Genomic DNA, 17806 nt, shown 5'->3' on the forward strand with positions numbered 1-17806 from the left:
TAAAATCACAAGTAATTAAGGGGAAATCTCCAGGCTTTTGAGCAAGTTTGATGCATGATAACTGCCTGATTCAGCTTCATCTAGAGTAATGCTGTGTAGGCAACAGCTACCGAGATCAATAGCAACGTAATGATAGTGGCAGAATTAAGTGAGTAACCTGAGAACTGTGCCTCAGAATGCATGCAGCTGCCACGAACCGGGGCCACACAGTGCATTCCCTGCTTCCGTCCTAAATGTTCATCAAAAGACGCCCTGCAGGAAAATGGAGTTAGATGCTCTTTATTGCTGATCGTGTCTCTTGCCACATTTATCAGGGAAATTGGATTAGCAGTTGGCAGCTGCAGGTAGACAAGATTCTGCAGTGATTAAATATGCAGCTTGGCTGCATTTGTTGTGACAGACCTTTAGTAAATTCTACTGCAAGCACCATCTGTCTAATTTGTATAAAGAAAACTTGGTGCTGCAAGCTACCAGGAAAGAACTAAATCTGTTGCTTTATCATAAACCAAACTTTTGCACTAAATGCTTTTAAATGTAATTTATTAGGTTAAGGCTATTTTTCTATCATGATGAATAAATAATACATGCAAAAGTGCTCTCAGGTACTTCATTTTGCAAGTACTAGAGATAAAAACGGTTCTGTTTTGTTCTTCAATAAAGTATTTAGTATTCCAATCCACAGGAGGTGATGCTGTTAAAATATCTCTATGAAAATGCCTCAGGACTGCCATATTCATTTAATTTGCAACCCTTACCAAGATTTTCTAACTCCCTATTTATAGATATTTTTCAAATGCAGATTTCAGGACGAACATAAACATTAAGGACCTGTGTTGCCAAAATGAAATATGGTTGTAAGGGAGGAGATGCCGCAAAACTCTTAAATTTATGGCTTTGTTTTCTTCCTTAGTCCTAATAGAAATGAAGAGAACATTGAATTTTTGTCTTGGGTGTTTCTCTTCAAAGTAAAGGGGAAAAGAAAGAAAATGCTGTGACAAATCCTGGCTCTAAAGCATTTGTTCAAAATATATGTTGTTCCCACATAATTGTATCCATAGTAAAATATAGTCCAATGCTCCCCTGGCTCATGCATCATTTTTGATTTGACCATGACGTCATCGGTTTTAAGGAAAATGAATGAAAACTTCTCAGAGGGAGAGGAGCAGTTAAATGGGAACCTGCTATCTTTAGTCCCTTCGTATAAACTCCACAATGTTAAATTATTTAAAATCCTTGATTTTCAGCATGCGCACATTAAAAGTTTTCGCACTAAGTGCCAAATGTTGCAAACAGCACTTTAACAGAATGATTCTGCTTTGATCCCTGTAGCAGTTCCTGAATAATTTATCACAGGTTATTGCCTTAATTCTGGAGAGGGATAGAGCAATAAAGGCAGATGAAAACACTCCAGTTGAAACACCTTGGGGCCGGCTCATTCCTCTGACACGGCTCTTTTGTTGGAACTATTTAGAGGTTATTAAGATGTGTCTCCAGAATTAAGAGTATGCTTTAAGGATGAAGACAGCCATCTTAATTCTAAAGACAAAGCACAATGACCCTTCACCTTCTTTTTCTTTGTTGTTATTATACGGCAGAATTATGAGGATAATATTATAGCCGCCCCCAGTAGTGCCGCTACGGTAACGGGTCTGTCAGACTTTCCATTAGAAACCCTGTTTGGGGGTCAGGGTGGAAGGAGCCGCGTCTCAGCTGTTTCCCAGCCCATCCGTCTCACCCTTGGCACGCAGACGACTGTTGGCCAAGCAGCGGACCGCAGCACCTAGCGGCTTCTCCTCCGGCCATCCAAAAAGGAACCCGCAGGGTCAGGTACCCCGGAGCGACCCCACCCCCAGGAAGCCTTTCTGAAAATACAGCCACTGCTCACTTCTCAGGCCAGTCAAGTGCTGACCAGCCAGGGGAGAAAGGCAGCTTGTTCAAATAAACCTCTCTGTGCTGTTTTAAATTAGATGGTAAATTGGGGCTCCCCCCCCAACCCCACATTTCAGTCAGATCACCTGTCACGCTCTGAGGTGGTTCAGTAGCTGGTTGAGTTCCCAGTGAGCGGCTTTCCTGTCTCATCCCACACTGGGGATGTTCTGACTATCCAGAAAACACGCCCTCCACGTTGTTTGAGACTCCATCTCGCTCATCAGAGTGCTCGCTGTTTCGAGATAGAAAGTACTGTTGGAGCGCAGGAAACCCGTTTCTTACGCGAGACAGAAGGTACTGTTGGAGCGCAGGAAACCTGACACGAACACTGCACTTTCCTGCCCCGTCATCTCCTGAAAACACACGTTGAACTATTATTTCTTAATGCTTACTCTGCTCTCTAGTGACATTTTCTAAAATTAAACATGGATAGATGTTCATGGAGTTGAGTCAGTTAGAGCATGTCAGTTAACTTGACATCTTTTAAGGAAGAAAAATGTTTAATGAAATTAATACTAACATTCTTGTGTAATGAGGATGGTCTAAAATATTTGAAGAATCCTTTGCACTAGGTACAAAGAAAGTTAACTCTTGGTTCCTGTTGACTAATCCAGAGTCGAATGGTGGGGGCCACTTACACATGAGAATGTGAGCGAGATTATTTGGAGGGCAGCTTGTAATCTGTGAGCATACATAGTAAGAGGAGACCGAAAAGGCCACTCTAATAGAAAAAGACTGCAGGGCTGACAAGTCAGAATAGAATTGCTTGGGAAGGCTTCTTAGAAGACGTGTTTTGTTCCGGAGGCCGTGAGAAAGAGGGGAACAGGTGCCAATTGGTGAAAACTGATTAAATAAAAGGCAAAATGGTTTTTTAAAAAACAGCAGGTCACATGAGAGAACAATACAGGAGACTAGCCGAATACAGAAAAACAAGGACTGGTGAGAGAGGAGAGAAAAAAGAGTAAGTCACATGAAGAAGCAGAAGCAGGTACCCAGGGTTTACAGATTCAGAAATTCACATAACCACCACTCTGTAAACGGTTAGCAGCAAAACTGCGTATTTTTATCTGAACAACTTCCAGTGGTAATGAGTTACCTCATTGGTGGGTTGGCGGAAGGATCGGAAGTTCAGGCACCCTGACAGAGAAACTGTTATTTGGTACTTTGAAATGTTAGTCAGCCATGAAGCTGGGGGTCGTGATTCACTTCCAAGTCCTTACTGATCATTTAAACACCTTCCTAAAGAGGTTTTCATTTATGACCAGTGTGAGGAACAAGGATGAGAAGTTCAGGAGCCATTTTCCGGCAAACAGTTCTACTGAAACAGTATCTTCAGAAATCACAGTTGCATCTCTCAATTATCCCACCCCCTTGTTTTGCAATAATGTTTATTTGTGCTCTTTGTCCTGACATTCCAGCATCTGTTCATAGGTTTTATTTTTCCTCTTCCCAGGCATCATCCTAAGGACAGCTTAATTAAGCATCCAGAGTACAAGTCAGAGCTCTTTTAATTTTAGAGTCAATTTTTGTTTTTCTAAAACTGAATATCTATGGAACATTTAGTACGTATCAGGCTCTTGTTCGGCATTTTTACATAAATTTATTAAAAGTATTCTTCACAGGGCCTCTGTGAAAGAGATATTATTAGCCCCTTTTATGGATGAGAAAAACTGAGACTGATAAATTGCCATGGTTTAAGACTCACAATGAAAAAGTGAAGCTGGAATTTAACATCAAGTCTTCTGACATTGAATATAGAGCCCTTCCTTACACCTTCTCCTTTTGTTTTTGTTTTTGCTTGGGGAATATGAGTGCCTTAAGTTTATCGTGGTACCAATAGGTCACCTGGGCAATTTTATTTTGTCCTAAGTTACTCAGGATTTTTCTTAGAAATCTTTAAATGCCAGTGCGCTTCCACGATAGACTTCACATTGCACAGTGGGACTGATTTCATGCAAGCCAGTGTTGTTAAGATCTACTTTTATTAAATAATGTCTAGACTCTGCATTTCTGTCTCATGGAATTACCAGTCCTTTATTTTCTATTTTGGCTTTATCCAGAAACAAAATACATTAAGAATCTACATGTTCCTACACTATTAGAATTAGGACTTAGCTCAATTTATAAGAATCAAAGTAGAGTTGGTCAGCAGATTTGGGGTCTGTTTGTTTAAAGGGTCTATGGTTTCCTATAGAATAGGATCTGAGCGAGACATTTTAGCTAATGAATCAAAATCAGATATGTGGCCATTATTGCCTGATTATTACTCCATCTGCTCCGTGCTAACGTGAAAATCAATTACTGTGTCTCTTTCCCACTGACAGCGTATGTTGATTGGGCTGGCAAGAGATCTTCGAGGGATTGCCTTTGCGCTGAACACAAAGACCAGCTACACCATGCTGTTTGACTGGATGTATCCTTATTACACTGCGACAATACCAGCTCTGTGCGCAGAGGGATGCCAGGCCCCTGGCTTTCGTCTAATAGTGTGGCACAGTGGGGAAGAGGAAACAAAGCTAAATGAGCTGGTGTGTAATCAGCTAAAAATTACAGCACAGCGGCCGTGGTGCAGGTAACTGAGCGCAGCGTTTGGAGACCCGGCTCAGAGAGGTCACTTTTTCGGCGCCGTTAAATATCGACAACTTAAAAATCTCGTCCCCAAATGAGTGTTTGTGTTGGGGTCGCAGGGATAATTGGGCTAACATCTTTGACTCCGAACCAACGAACCCTACCAGTTGGCGTTTGGAGGAGATTTGAATTTCTCCTCCATCTTAATGAGCAGGACTGAGAAGGTCACTTTATCTCTTGGAGGCTTAATTCATCATGCTCCAGTTTTTCATCATCGTGAAAATATAAACGGATGTGGAAAGGGGGAAATGAATGGTCAGGGTTTTTCATTTGGTATATGAATCTACCTTTGCCAAGGCTTAGGACAGACAGCAAAATGAACAAACATCCCCCATAGAAATGTCTCATCACATAAGAGTGAAAAGAACTTGGATTTGGGTGTCAGAAATCCCAGCTCTTCACTCTTGTGTGAGCCTCGGCAAGTCATTTACCCTCTCTGAGTCTCGGTTTTCTCACCTGGAAAAGGAGACATCCAGTGTCGTGACTTATTGTGACCGTTAAAATGGGTAACTTTGTATAAGGTCTGAAACATGTTTGAGAGTCTTAAATGGGTGCTATGAATACTGCTTTAATAGTACTGTATGGACCCTCTTGACCCTAACAGGGAGTGACAGTTTGCGCAAGTCTTTAAGTTGCACAGTTTCTCAGCTGCTCCTTTCAAACCCTTCTGATCCAAACTTCCCCCACAGATTGTAAAAGAAACTTTTTAAAGCCAATCTGCAACAGTTATGGCCAAAAAAATAACTAACTAGGAACCTGGTGTGTTTTAGAGAGAATGCTATATACTTTTTTAAATTTTCAACATTAATTTGAATACTGACTTACATTTTACTATTAAAACCACTTCATCAGATTTATGTGCCCAGATTAGGGTTAGAGCCCTGGCTGGTGTGGCTCAGTGGATTGAGTGCCACCCTGTGAACCTAAAGGTTGCTGGTTCGATTCCTGGTCAGGGCACATGCCTGTGTTGTGGGCCAGGTCCCCAGTTGGGAGCATGAGAGAGGCAACCAATTGGTGTTCCTCTCGCACATCACTGTGTCCCTCTCTTTCTCCCTCCCTTCTCCTCTCTCTAAAAATATTAAATACAATATTTTTTTTAAAAAGAAAGGCTAGGGGTAATGTTTCATGTCATTGTAGAATTGTCTGTATCTTTCGATCACCAAAGTATATTTCTAGAGATTATAGATTTCAATGTGGAACATCATTCAACTCTTAATTGTGAACTGGAATTACATATGTCCCTGTTACTTCTCTAAAGAGAAATAGTTCACAAAGTAAGACTTTCATTTCTTTGAGAACTCATGAACTCCTAGTTTGGGCACTTTAGAATTGACAGTGATCTTGAACCAGGCTGCAGCTCTTGGATGCCAAGCAGTTGATGTTTCGTGTTTTCCTCAACGGTCGCTACCAAGAGTCAAGGCCAGCGCCTTCTCCCTCGGCGTCAAAGAATAGAAATACCTTCCGTAGTTGGCACTGCCTGAAATTCATAGGATATATTGCAATTTCAGTTTTTATTAAGGCTGCTTGCCATTTCCCGACTTAGCTCCTTCTTTTTGGCACCTATCTAAAGTGAAACTTTCGTCCAGCAGATGGCAGAAAATAGCAAACGGAAAACCTGGGGACAGTGTTTTGCTGTGAACCAGAAGCCATTGTCTCCTCCATTTGACCGTAGATGTTGATGCTGTTAGGGTCAGGAGCGCAGGGCGCGGTGTCTGCTACGCAGGAAGCTGGGTTAGGTCGCCAGACGGGCGGCTCGGTCCAGGCCTTGCTTATAATAATTGAGTTTCAGTAGCAAATCAGCTTCCTTGGGAGAAGGCCAAAGGCTTTTCATAATTGTATTGACAACAAAATGAATATGATAAATGGTGTTCATTCAGTAGAGACAAGATTTATAGTTTTCCTTTGGGCCAGGGATGAAGAGCAAATATTTATAATAATAGTAAAATTTGTTTAAAAGTTACATTATTTGATCATTCAAAAAGCTTTATTAAAATATTTCAAAATACTTTAAGCAGTTTCAAGTGATAAAGTACAGATTCTTCTCAAAGTATTCCAGTAATGTAAAAATGAATAAGTATATGATTAAAAAAACATGGATATGAAAGTCATTTATTCTTCCTGAAATATTGGTATGTCAAAACGTCAGTGGTGATTCCCACATTACTGCTGGGGAAAGTTTATTTGCCTTTTATCCACACAACTGTGCGTCCTTTAATTTGTTAGGCCGTCCTTGGCACGCACCAGAAACATCCTGTAAGAGCATGTGGCGTGCAGTCAGAATGCATTTTATTCATGGTGATTATTTGACAAAATGCTATTTTAGTGGGTAGCTATTTAATTCAAAAACATTTCTATAAATACTGACTGCATTAACTGCTCCACAAACTACATTGCTCATCACTCCGTCCTTCCACAACTAAATTGCCTGAAACTACAGAGCAACAACCGTGCTGATAAATTGTTCCCTACTGGAGAATTGAAGAGGAATCACTGATACACTTCTTTGCTCCTGTAGTGAGAATGCAACAAATATAAAAGCACCTTGTCTCACAGCGTATTAAGTCACCTTGTTTAAACTTTCCCCAGATCATATTTAGACTGAAGTGTCAAAAATCCAGAGGGAAATTGAAAAACACTGTAGGAATGTGTATGACGCTCTTTCTGGCTTGTGTTTTAATTGTCCTAGTCTGACCCTTAGGTCCACTGTTTTTCCATCAGTCAGTTCTGATTATTAATATGCACCAAACACAGAGATGAGGCACGACAACAAGCTTGTAGACAAGCACAAACTCTGGAATAGGACCGTCTCGGACTCCATTCTGGTTTCCCACGAAACAGCGTGTGAGGTCTTGGGCAAGTCGCTCAGTGTGTCAGAATCGCAGCGATCTGTTCTGCAGAACAGGGCTCGTGACGCCTGTCTCACAGGTGTGTTGTAAAGTGAGCGAACGGACGTAGAGAAGGGGCCTAGTAGAGGGTCTGGCTCAAAAGTAAATGCTCCGCCAGTCATTTTACTTCTGCCCCTGACAGCAGGGAGACGAAGGAGTCCCATTTGTTCACTTACCCGGCAGATTTTGCTAAGGGCTCTGTCAGGTTTTGTGAAGGATGTAGATTACTCTGGATCAAATCCTACCCCAAAATGAGCTTATGGTTTATGATAGATAGACCTGCTTAGATACCTACATAAATGACTAATAAAATATAAAAGGTGATAAGTGCCTTAAAGATACAAATGGAGTGATTGCATTTAGCTGGGGAATCAGGAAGGCTCCGTAAAGGTGAAGTTTTTTGTTTTTTGTTTTTGGATCTTATCAAATAAGTAGAATTGGACCATTGGAACTGCAAAGTAAGATCTTTTCGGTTGACCAAAGCACGGCCTTAGGAAGGGGAGTAGTGGGGAAGATGTTTTGTTACACGTGCCACTTCCTTCATGGTTGGAAATACAGGTTGTCTGGGGCCCTTCTGAATATCAGGCTGATGAATTTAGACCCTTATTCCATAGACGGTATAAAGCAATTGATCATTTTGATTGACTGACAGAATCAGAATTCAGTTTTGAGAACGAAGTAATGATCATATGTCGGACAGACTGCGACAGGGAGGAAAGTAAGCCTGAAAAATCACTGTTCCGCAAGCGTGTTTTTGTTCCGAGTGCGCTGTGCCAGGCATGAGGAACGAATAAAAGGATTGCTTTTTACAAGAATGATTACAACCGACTGCTCTTTAGAAGCTCGCAATCTAGTGATACAACAAATAACTAATCAACCGTCAACGTGTCCTAACAGAAATGCATGTAAAGGACCACGTGAATGCGTAAGAGGAAGAGATGGGCACAGAGTCGGCTCCCCGGGGAAGTGAACGTGGGCCTAGGTGTTGAAGTTGGACAGGCGGGCGTTGGCCAGGCAGCAGGGAGAGGACAGGCTCCCGGCAGCATTCGCCTTCGTGAACAGAGGTGCAGCGGGTTCCCATTCGCGGGGTGCCTTTAGAGTAAGCTCGGAACCAGCAGGCTCTTTCCGTGCCCACATCCTCACACCTCATCTCCCGAGAGTTTAACAGGAACTCTTTTGTTGTCTTCTAGTATGTTACGATGCTTTCTCCGTTGTGAAATTCCAGAGGGAAAGAATTATGATTTTACTCATTTCTTTTGGGGAGGGCTGGAGGGGTCGGCACATAGTACTAATAACTACTGGACCGGTGGGTGGGTGGAGAGGTGGGTGGGTGGGTGTTGTCAAGAAGCAAGTCTCACGTACTTTTATTTTTGTATCGGGCATCTGACACAGTAATATCATATCCGTGATGCTTTTCGCTGCTCACTGTCTGGTGTAGACCTCGGGAATTCATTGAGAAGATCTAGGTGAGGGCAATTAGATTCGCGCCCCTCCTACCTGAGGGCTGCTGCGGCCTTCCTCCTGTCCGTGCATCCGCGGTCCCCACAAGCCCGCGGGAAAATTGAGAGTGGGTTCTGATTCTCGCCCTGTAATCTAAGTCTGGCTCTCTCTCTGAAGCCTTTTAACCTCCCCGCTTGGTAGATCTCTGCTCTGCTCTCCACTATCCCTCATTTTCTCTGTGGCAGTCACCTCTGTCAGGAGCATATTAGAACTGGCACAGTGCTCCCCCCACACAGGGAAGCGAGCACCCCGACCTGCCCCCGGCCATATCTCACAGTGAAGGCACTGCGCTCTGACAAGCAGGGTGGCCCTAATGCCCGCCTAGCAAAGGGGCTCGGGTGTGCGCACGATCCCCTTAGATTCTGACATTAGGGTTTTCCAGTTTTCTGATGGGCCTGGCAGGTGCTTTCTCACTCCTGATCACTGAGTGTGCTCGTGAGGTCTCTCCGTGGAACATACTCTCACCCTTGCTCCTCCGGCACTGCCTCAGGATTTCGCTGCTCAAAGCATCCCTGCTGCGTGTCCGCCACCCAGACTTGAGCACGGATTCCCCACGAATGAAAGCCGTGGCTGGCTTATTTCTAGATCCCTGGCCCTTCGCATAGTACCTGGCACATAGTATCTACCATGGACCAGAACTAACAAATTTTCTAGTTGATAGGAAAAAATAGTCAATTATACGACAACAGCCAAAATAAATAATCAAGTTCATTGACTTTTATCCCCTTTCTCATTCAACTGAAATCTCACACGCACATTGTACACTCACTCCTTGTCTCCCATCGCTGCCTTGTCTTCCTTTGTACGGCTTTCCGACACGTTGCACATCTAGTTTATTTTCTGTCTTACTAGGATATCAGGTCTGTGAGGGTAGGGGTTTTTTTAACGTTTGGTTCACTACTGTCTCCAGAAAGTCTAAAACAGTGAACAGTTGTAGAATAGGCCTTCAGTAAATACTTAGGTAAATTGTTTTACTAACAGCAAATGCCACCTTTAACATGGTATGTGGTAGGGGGATAAAAGTACTGCTTTTAGTACTTGTAAGTAAGGAGCGTGCCACTCTTAAGCTAGTAGTGGGCTTATTTTCACTGAACGATATTTCCTGAAGCTTCAAAGTAAAATACACAGTTTAAAAGAAGGAAATAGGCAGTTCTACTCAAATGTGCTGCACCTCATTTTGAGGGTAACAAGCTTACAGCAACCAGTACTTGCCAAAGCCTACCCTGTGCCAGGCCCACGCACACGAGGAGCGCCGAGGCCCTGCCCTCGCAAAGCGTGTAATGTAACAGAGGTAAAGCACTGTGGTAGTGCTAGCTGAGGTACCACAGCCATGCACGGGAGACACACCTCACCCTGTGCTGTGTGGGGGGGGGCACGGGGGCAGCGGTCATGGAGGCCTCTTAGGATAATTGACATCTGTCTTGAAATCTGAGTGACAAATAGGAATTAGCAGGGACATGGTGGGGGAGCACAGGTCTCGGCCCTTTAGAAACTCACTCTCTGGTGGGCAGACAGAGAACACAAGCGACCTTTCCTGATACAGTTTGTTATGAGAGAGATGTGGTTGGAGCTCCCTGGACGTAGGTGAGGAAGAGGTTGATGCCTTTTGATGAAATAGAGTGAGTTTCCTTGTCCCAGAGGAGGTGACACTTCAGCTGGGTGTTGAAGACAGGAATGGGTTAGGCAGAGGACACAGCATGCAGAGGAAGGGAGACGAGAGATTTGGCGACAGGATTTGTGGGGGACTAGGAATGGCTAGACTGCAGTGGGCTGGGAGCACTAAGGAGGCCTCTGTGCCATGCTAAGGAGTTTGACATTTATTCCAAGAGCAGGGAAGGAAATTGGGATCTTTTTCACCAGGGAGGTCTCTGCCCATATCACACAGAACCATGAAATGGTTTGGTTCAGCACTTGATCTGCAAGAAAAAGGCAAGTACATCGGAAAACATCAGAGAAAGAGAAACTTGGGGATTAGGAGAAGAGCCAGGAAGTGAAGGTTCCTTCCACTGCACAGTAAGAGTTTTTTCTGCTGCAGTTTTAGGCCTTATCTTTATATTTATGTGCCCACTTGGCAAGGAGGAGGCTGGTTGTGGGCTAAAGGGCCAGTGGCACAGAGTCAGTTTTCCAGGTTCTGATGGCCTTGGCCATTGACTCATGGAGGAGGCACACACTCCTTGGTACTAATGAGGACGTTTGAGAATTCCCCCCGGTATATGTACTTGGGACTACCTGTTAGCCACACTGAGTAGATTAAAAGTTACCCAAAGGTTTTCTTCAAGTTAACATCCCCGATGTTCTGTAGAGTTGCAGTGGGTCCAAGCAGAACAAGTCAACAACTTGAAAAGAATGTATGTCATTTCTAAGCTGGGAGGTGGGTACCTGTGGTTTATTGTTACTATTTCCCTCTACTTTTATGTATTTTTAAAATTTCAGAATGAGCAACATTATTCCTTAAATATTTTGATACCCAAGAAAGTCTGGCAAGAATAACAACTAAAATATGCTTTTATCCTCATTAACAAAATTTATTTTTTTCTACAATATCAAGCGTAATTCTTTAAATGTGCTATTTACATGATACTTTATGTGTTTTACTTATAGAGCATGCCGAGAATAAAGCAAGGTCATGTGTGGGATATGCTACAAATAAAAGCAAATCATTTGCAGTCTCAAAAACGTATAGCTGTGCAGGTTATGGAGAGTGAGGATTTATAAGATTGCCACTGTGTACTAAATGTAGAGCAAATGCGGATTCCTTTTTTTCCTTCTTAAGCAACACTTTCAAGAACAATATTTCTTTTGACCCTTAAGTTCTTTAACAGTCTTTATAAAAGGTACCCTACATATCTTCCCCTTCTTCAGAGGGCTATCGAGCGGTGGTATGGAGAGCCAGCGTGTACCACTCCCATCTTAAAACTTATGGCGGAGCTGATGCAGAACAGGTAAGAGGTGTGATGGGGGGTAAAAAACAGTCCATTTGGCAGCTGTATGCAGAGATCAGAATTTATTTACTGCTTCATGTGTGTATAATCAAGGCTTAGCACGAACCCAGGGACCAAAGCAAGATGATCAGTGATAGCAATAGAATTAGAGACATGAACTTGGTCCTTCTGGGAGAAAGAACATAGTGTACTTAAGGTGTATATGGAAGCTGGAAAAAAATAGAAGACCACAGCCACCCTTATTTAAAATAACCAAAGGCACAGCATGGAGGAAGGGCAGCTAGTTGAACTGTTTCACTGCCCACCTGCAATTCTGTAAAAACTTTAAAGCAGGAAAGAAGTCTAGAGGTCTCGGAATGGAGATGCTTCATTTTATGGGTAAGGGAACAGAGGCCCAGAGCAGGTCAGGGCCCAGTTTGTCTCAGGAGCCCTGGGAATGTCCTTGCTTTGACGTCTAACTTATCTTTCTTCCTCTGCGCCAGAGTGCATGGTAGGTGGATGATTTATGCACTCAAAATTTTTATTTAAATAGCAACTACAACACTTCCCAGAAATTGCCTGGTTGACCTTATAATTTGCATAGACCAGCAGAGATTCAATAACTCTGCACATAAATATTAACAAAGATGTAGCCAAAAGAGAAAAACTGCAATAAGGTAATTGGTTTACCTCTTTAAAATATGTCATTGCGAATATGGCTGAGCACCAAATTACCTGTCACCGAGCCCGCCTGTCTCATCAGTTCCTCTTTGTAAACCGCGTGCTGGAAGGAAGGTGCTCAGGCGGGGTGTGGATTGCAGCTCTAGTGTTAGCTCTGGTGCTGCATTTCTCCGGCAGTGATTCTAAAATTTTTAAAACAAGAGATGGAAAAATACCTGGCACATAAATAACTGTGAGTATTATTCTTTTGAAAGCTATTAGTTTTTTTTAACCGTTTTCATAGGTTACTTAAAAACTAAGGGAAACATAGCTATGTATCTTATATCAGGAGTTGAGTTTTTATTCAGTTATAATGTTTTCAGCCAGATAATTGGTAGTGTATATTACTGCCGTGATGTTTAATGCTAAAGGAAAAACATCGCATGATACGTTGTGAAGTATTTTATGTGAGCATAGGCTGAAGTTTATGTAGCACAGTTGTTTTAACAGCTACCTATTGATACCTCAGAAAATGTGTTACCTTGTCTGTGTTTCTCGGGAATCTAATGTGCATTATGTCTATGCATTTCTAATCAGGAATTATATACCAACAAGCAGAAGTTCACAATAATATTTCTGAGAAGTTATAACTGAACTTGATTGATTCCAAAGCCTCTTGAGAAAGCATGGAAGAGCAACACTTCCTTCTATTCCTGGCTAACAGTACTTTAGCAAGTGTCTTTGCCTTTTGTTATTTCTTTGACCTGATTTCATATTTTTGCGAATTCTCTTAGAAATATGTCGCTTCTTGAAAGCACAGCAAGAAGGCATGTTAGAACCAACTAAAGCCAAAGCGAGGTTAAAGAAGCCAATATCGTAGCGGGATGGCGCGTCCTTCGCTCTGCTCTGTTCCTACTGCCCTCCCTGGTCAGGAGCTGGCAGCAGAACTGTCCTCGTTCAGAACTCTGGGACTTGCTTTGCTGTACTTGAGTTGTGTGCAGTGGAAACTACAGTCTCTATGTAATTTACCGGGTTTGAAATATGCTTAAGCGTCAGGGGAATCATTATGCAAATTTGCAGCATTAAAGGTACCTAGGTTTCCTGTCTCTTCAGAATCCGTTTCTAAAACGTGTAGCGGGGACAACAGGAGGTCTCAAATGCCAATCTCCATCCAAGTATCTGCATAAACGTGCACGTATACACCTGGGGTTTTATGTTACCACCTATCAACCACTTTGCATGAAAGGAGAAGGGTGTTTGTGACATAGGATGACAGGATATTGTTTTGGCAGATAAAAGGTGAATTCTTTGAATCAGCAAATAAGTAAAAATAACTCTTAATTGTCCTTTGTAGTGAGAAAATTAGCATATGTTAATGGAACAGCACTTGTAAAAAGGGCTAATTGTACTACCGCTACTTCTAATAAATGGAATGCCAGGCATTTTAAACCTGTATCTGGTTTCTTTTTCTGCACGGGTAGTCTAATTTTTTGCTGTATTTCTTAGATCCCAGCGTTTGAATTTTGATGTATCATCTCCTAATGGAATTCTTCTCTTCAGAGAAGCTAGTAAAATGATTTGCACTTATGGTGAGTATCTTTTTCCGTATTTGTCTCTGCAGTATAACTTTATCTCTTTGGAGGGAAGAAAGGTGTTAGTTACTTTGTTAGTTTGAACTTCAGATCTGTGTGCGTTTGTGCAGTGGGTAACAGGAGTGCAGAAAGCCCGGCAGCGGTCGCATCGGCGTCAGGAGCAGTAAGCAGCGTGCGCCGACTGCAGGGCATTCCTGACCAACTTGATGCGTTTCTTCTGGATAAAATCGCAGGGTCAGTGGGCACAGGGAATACACTAGGTAGGATACGGAAGAGTTAGAGCGTGTGCAAAATTGCTAAAAGTTCTGTCAGGCAGTTTGCTGTCTTGGGTGAAGGAATGCCTAGACCAGTATGTCACCAGCACTAAATTTTGGGGAAATGTCCTGGTAACGAGCAGTAAATACTGTATTATAGGGGCATTGCAGCCCCGGAATCAGAGTTCGACAGACTGTCCTGCTCAATTACAGTCAAAAAATTGGGTTAATAGCTCGAAGTGGGCCTCAGAACTACCATCAACCTTAACACTTCCCTATTCTGGCAGCGTCATCCATGAGATTCTCCGCGCTGAGATTTCTCCGGAGCCAGGGAGTGGGGTTAGGATGACAGGGGTCCACAGTGCTCTGCTGGCCACACGCTGACGGAGCACCGAGCACCGAGCCCCAGTGGGGCCTGTGCAGGGGGGCCCTTCCCCGAGGCCCCCTCTGACTCTGCTCTCTTCTCTTTTGCCTGTCCTCTCTTACTTTCCCACAGCAGGAGCCAACTCCAAGTGCTTTTGGTCTCAAAAGTGCCTGTGATTCCCATAGATCTTTTTGAGTTCCCAGAAACAGGTTTTACATTTTGTGAAGCTTCTTTAGTGTGTGTGTGTGTGTGTGTGTGTATGTGAGAGACAGAGACAGAGAGAAACAGAGAACAACTATTAAAAGCATGTTACTTTTTTAAAAATTCCATTTTTTAAAAGGCAGAAAAACAGTTGTTTTAAATTTTTTTTACATTAATTCAGAATACAGGTGGAACCTAATCAACAAAACAAACAAGCAAGCAAAATAGGACCAGAGACATTGAAATAAAGAACAAACTGGCAGTAACCAGAGGGGAGGGCAGGGATAATGGGGGAGAGAAGGGAAACGGTCCTCAAGGAACATGTGTAAAGGACCCATGGACAAAGCCAATGGGGCAGGGGGCGCGGAATGGGGACAACTGTAGTTGAACAATTTTTAAAAACAAAATGTAGTCTGGGGCTCTGATGTGTGTGCATTAGAGGCTTCTGTTCAAAATGCCTACTTGTGATCGCACAGTTGACTTCAGAATTGGAGGTTGTGAGTGTACAGAAGCTGCAGAAATCACCTAATCGAAGTCAGTAAACGTGCAGTAAACGTCCCTTATTTTTGTCTCTACCAGCAACTCCGTTGCCACAGCTTTTGCATCTCCTGAAAATGGGCACATTAGGGTCATATAAGCAGAAATGCTTTGCCTTGTAAAGGTTAAAATGGACCCTTCTAAAATACTCTCAGTACAGTTGGCCACACTCCCCTTGTCTATTTAATTCCTGTCAGCGTCCTGTGATGCAAAGATACATGTTTGGACCTTTCTCCAAAAGCCTGGGACCTTAGAAAAAGCATAGTTTCGACGATTAAAAGGCCTGAGTACCAGCCCTGATGAACTCCATGAGCTTTACCGAAGACACTGCGCCTTTTTATGCCTGGTTCTCCTATATACTATACAAACAGGAATCCAGTTGTCCCTCCGTGTCTGTGGGGGACTGGTTGCAGGGTCCCCGCGGATACGAAAACCCCCGACTCTCCGGGGCCTTAAAGAACACGGTACAGGATCTGCATATAGGCTGCGGCAGGGTCTGCCCCCACCCACTTCATTCGCATGGATTCAGCATCGGCCCGGTGCGTGGCAAATTCAAGCTTTGCTTTTTGGAATTTCCTGACATTGTTTTTTCCAGTGATTTTAGATCTGTAGTTGATTGAACTGCAGGCGCAGTGCAGAGAGCCGGCGGTAGCGACCAGTCGCTACTGACCCACCTGTCTAGTTCACGCGCGAGGTGGTTGGTGGAGCCACTCTGAGCGAAGGCTCGGCTCAGGCTGCGGCACTGAACCCTACTCACCGCAGTGCCTCCCTTCGATGTTCTCTTGCGCGCACAGAGCCAGCTCTCCCTGGACAGGGTTCACGGACGTCCTCACAGTTTTGTTCAGGGACGCCTCCTACTTGGACCTTGCTGCTCAGCTCCCTTCTGCCTGTGACAAGGGCCGAGTTTCCATTTCATCACTTTTTAAAAGGAAATAACATTTTCCATTATGAAACCGTGCATGTATATGAATTTCCTTTTTTTAATGTCTTAGTGGTCAGTAGACCTCTAGCTGTGTGAATGTTAGATTCCCGTTACTGGTCATGATTATGTCTTTCGTCTGCCTCCTTCTGGGTCCAGTTTCCTTTGTCACCAAGGACAGTCTTCCCTTTGGGTTCATCCATCAGTGTGGGGGGCAGGCAAGAGCAGTGGCTTCTTCCTCTGACAGTATTCCTGGGTCTCTGGAACAGAAGGATGGGTGTCCAGCAAGTGACAGCCAAGCAATCTCAGAACAGTGCCGCATCCGTGGGCTCCAATAGCTCTCCAGCCTGATGTCTGGTTGTCTGCCATGGACAAAGGCAAAAGCTGAGAGAGGTAACTATGTAAAGGTTACTTGGGGGGAAGAGCAAGAGGGGACAGATGGAAACAGAGGACGGTAAGGGAGAAGAGTAAGGAGGTAAAATGGAAAGAGAAAAACCCTCAAAGCTTTCTTGAGAAGAAAAGTCGGTAAGGTGTTTTCTTACCCTGATGAGAGAGTAGGAGATTAGGCCAACACTCTGCTCCCCAGTTTGTACCACTAACAATGGTAACCTCCATTTTTTAACCGGCTATTATGTGCCCACTCCTGCACTGGACCATTTATCATAGGTTAGCTCATTGAGTTCTCAAGGTGGGTATGTGCTGCCACTCACTAGCCATCGGAACTTGTCTGAGTTGCTTGGCCACTTTTCCGTCCGATTCTTGTTAAACAGAGAAAATAATACCTGCTTCATTATGTGGTTAGGAAGATTCAATTAGATTGTGTGTGAAAAGCCCTTAGACCAGTGAGCTGCCATGGTTATTGTTAGGGAGAAACTGAAGCTCATAGAGCTACGAAGAGATTCGCCAAATACTGCATAGCTAGCGTGTGGCTGAGCTGGAGTTTCCCTCAAAGTCTGTCTGACGTCGGGCAGTGGTCCCGCATTTCTCATTGCCACTTGGGAGCGGCCAAAGAAAGAGTGTACCTTGGATGTTTCTGATGAAGGACTTTTCCTTTAAGGATGGTGATTTCCATCCTAAAACTTAAGGGAAATCAAGGCTCAATGGAAAAATGTCCTGCAACTTTGTCACCAGTGACTTCCACACATGCACTTTACATAGAGCAATAGAAGAATGTTTCTCATCCTTCACTGATTCCCCTGCTGGCCTCCGTCAGCCAAGCCGATTTCATCTGACTTTAGCTCCTGGAATCTTTTGTTACTGGAGCTTTTACCTCTGGGGATTCTGATATGCGCCCTGGAGGGGGATCGTGTGGTTGCCCTCCAGGAGTCTGGAAGATGAGGGGAAGAGGGGCTGGGAGGACACAAGAGAGCCAGCGTTATTTATTTCTTTGCTAAGCCAAGGTGAAGGAAGGGGAAG

General features: G+C 43.6%; 1 protein-coding gene across 2 annotated transcripts in view; it reads left to right on the forward strand.

Moving 5' to 3' along the window:
- RANBP17 (RAN binding protein 17) overlaps positions 1–17806 on the forward strand; it is a 232708-nt gene that overhangs the window by 163277 nt on the left and 51625 nt on the right. For both annotated transcript variants that reach the window (XM_053927056.1, XM_024577058.3), the window contains 3 exons: positions 4254–4342; positions 11777–11884; positions 14030–14112. In XM_053927056.1, coding sequence (XP_053783031.1) covers positions 4254–4342; positions 11777–11884; positions 14030–14112 — 280 coding nt within the window. The remainder of the gene's footprint in view (positions 1–4253; positions 4343–11776; positions 11885–14029; positions 14113–17806) is intronic.

This window comes from Desmodus rotundus, chromosome 6 (assembly GCF_022682495.2).
Source record: "Desmodus rotundus isolate HL8 chromosome 6, HLdesRot8A.1, whole genome shotgun sequence".
NCBI lineage: Eukaryota > Metazoa > Chordata > Mammalia > Chiroptera > Phyllostomidae > Desmodus > Desmodus rotundus.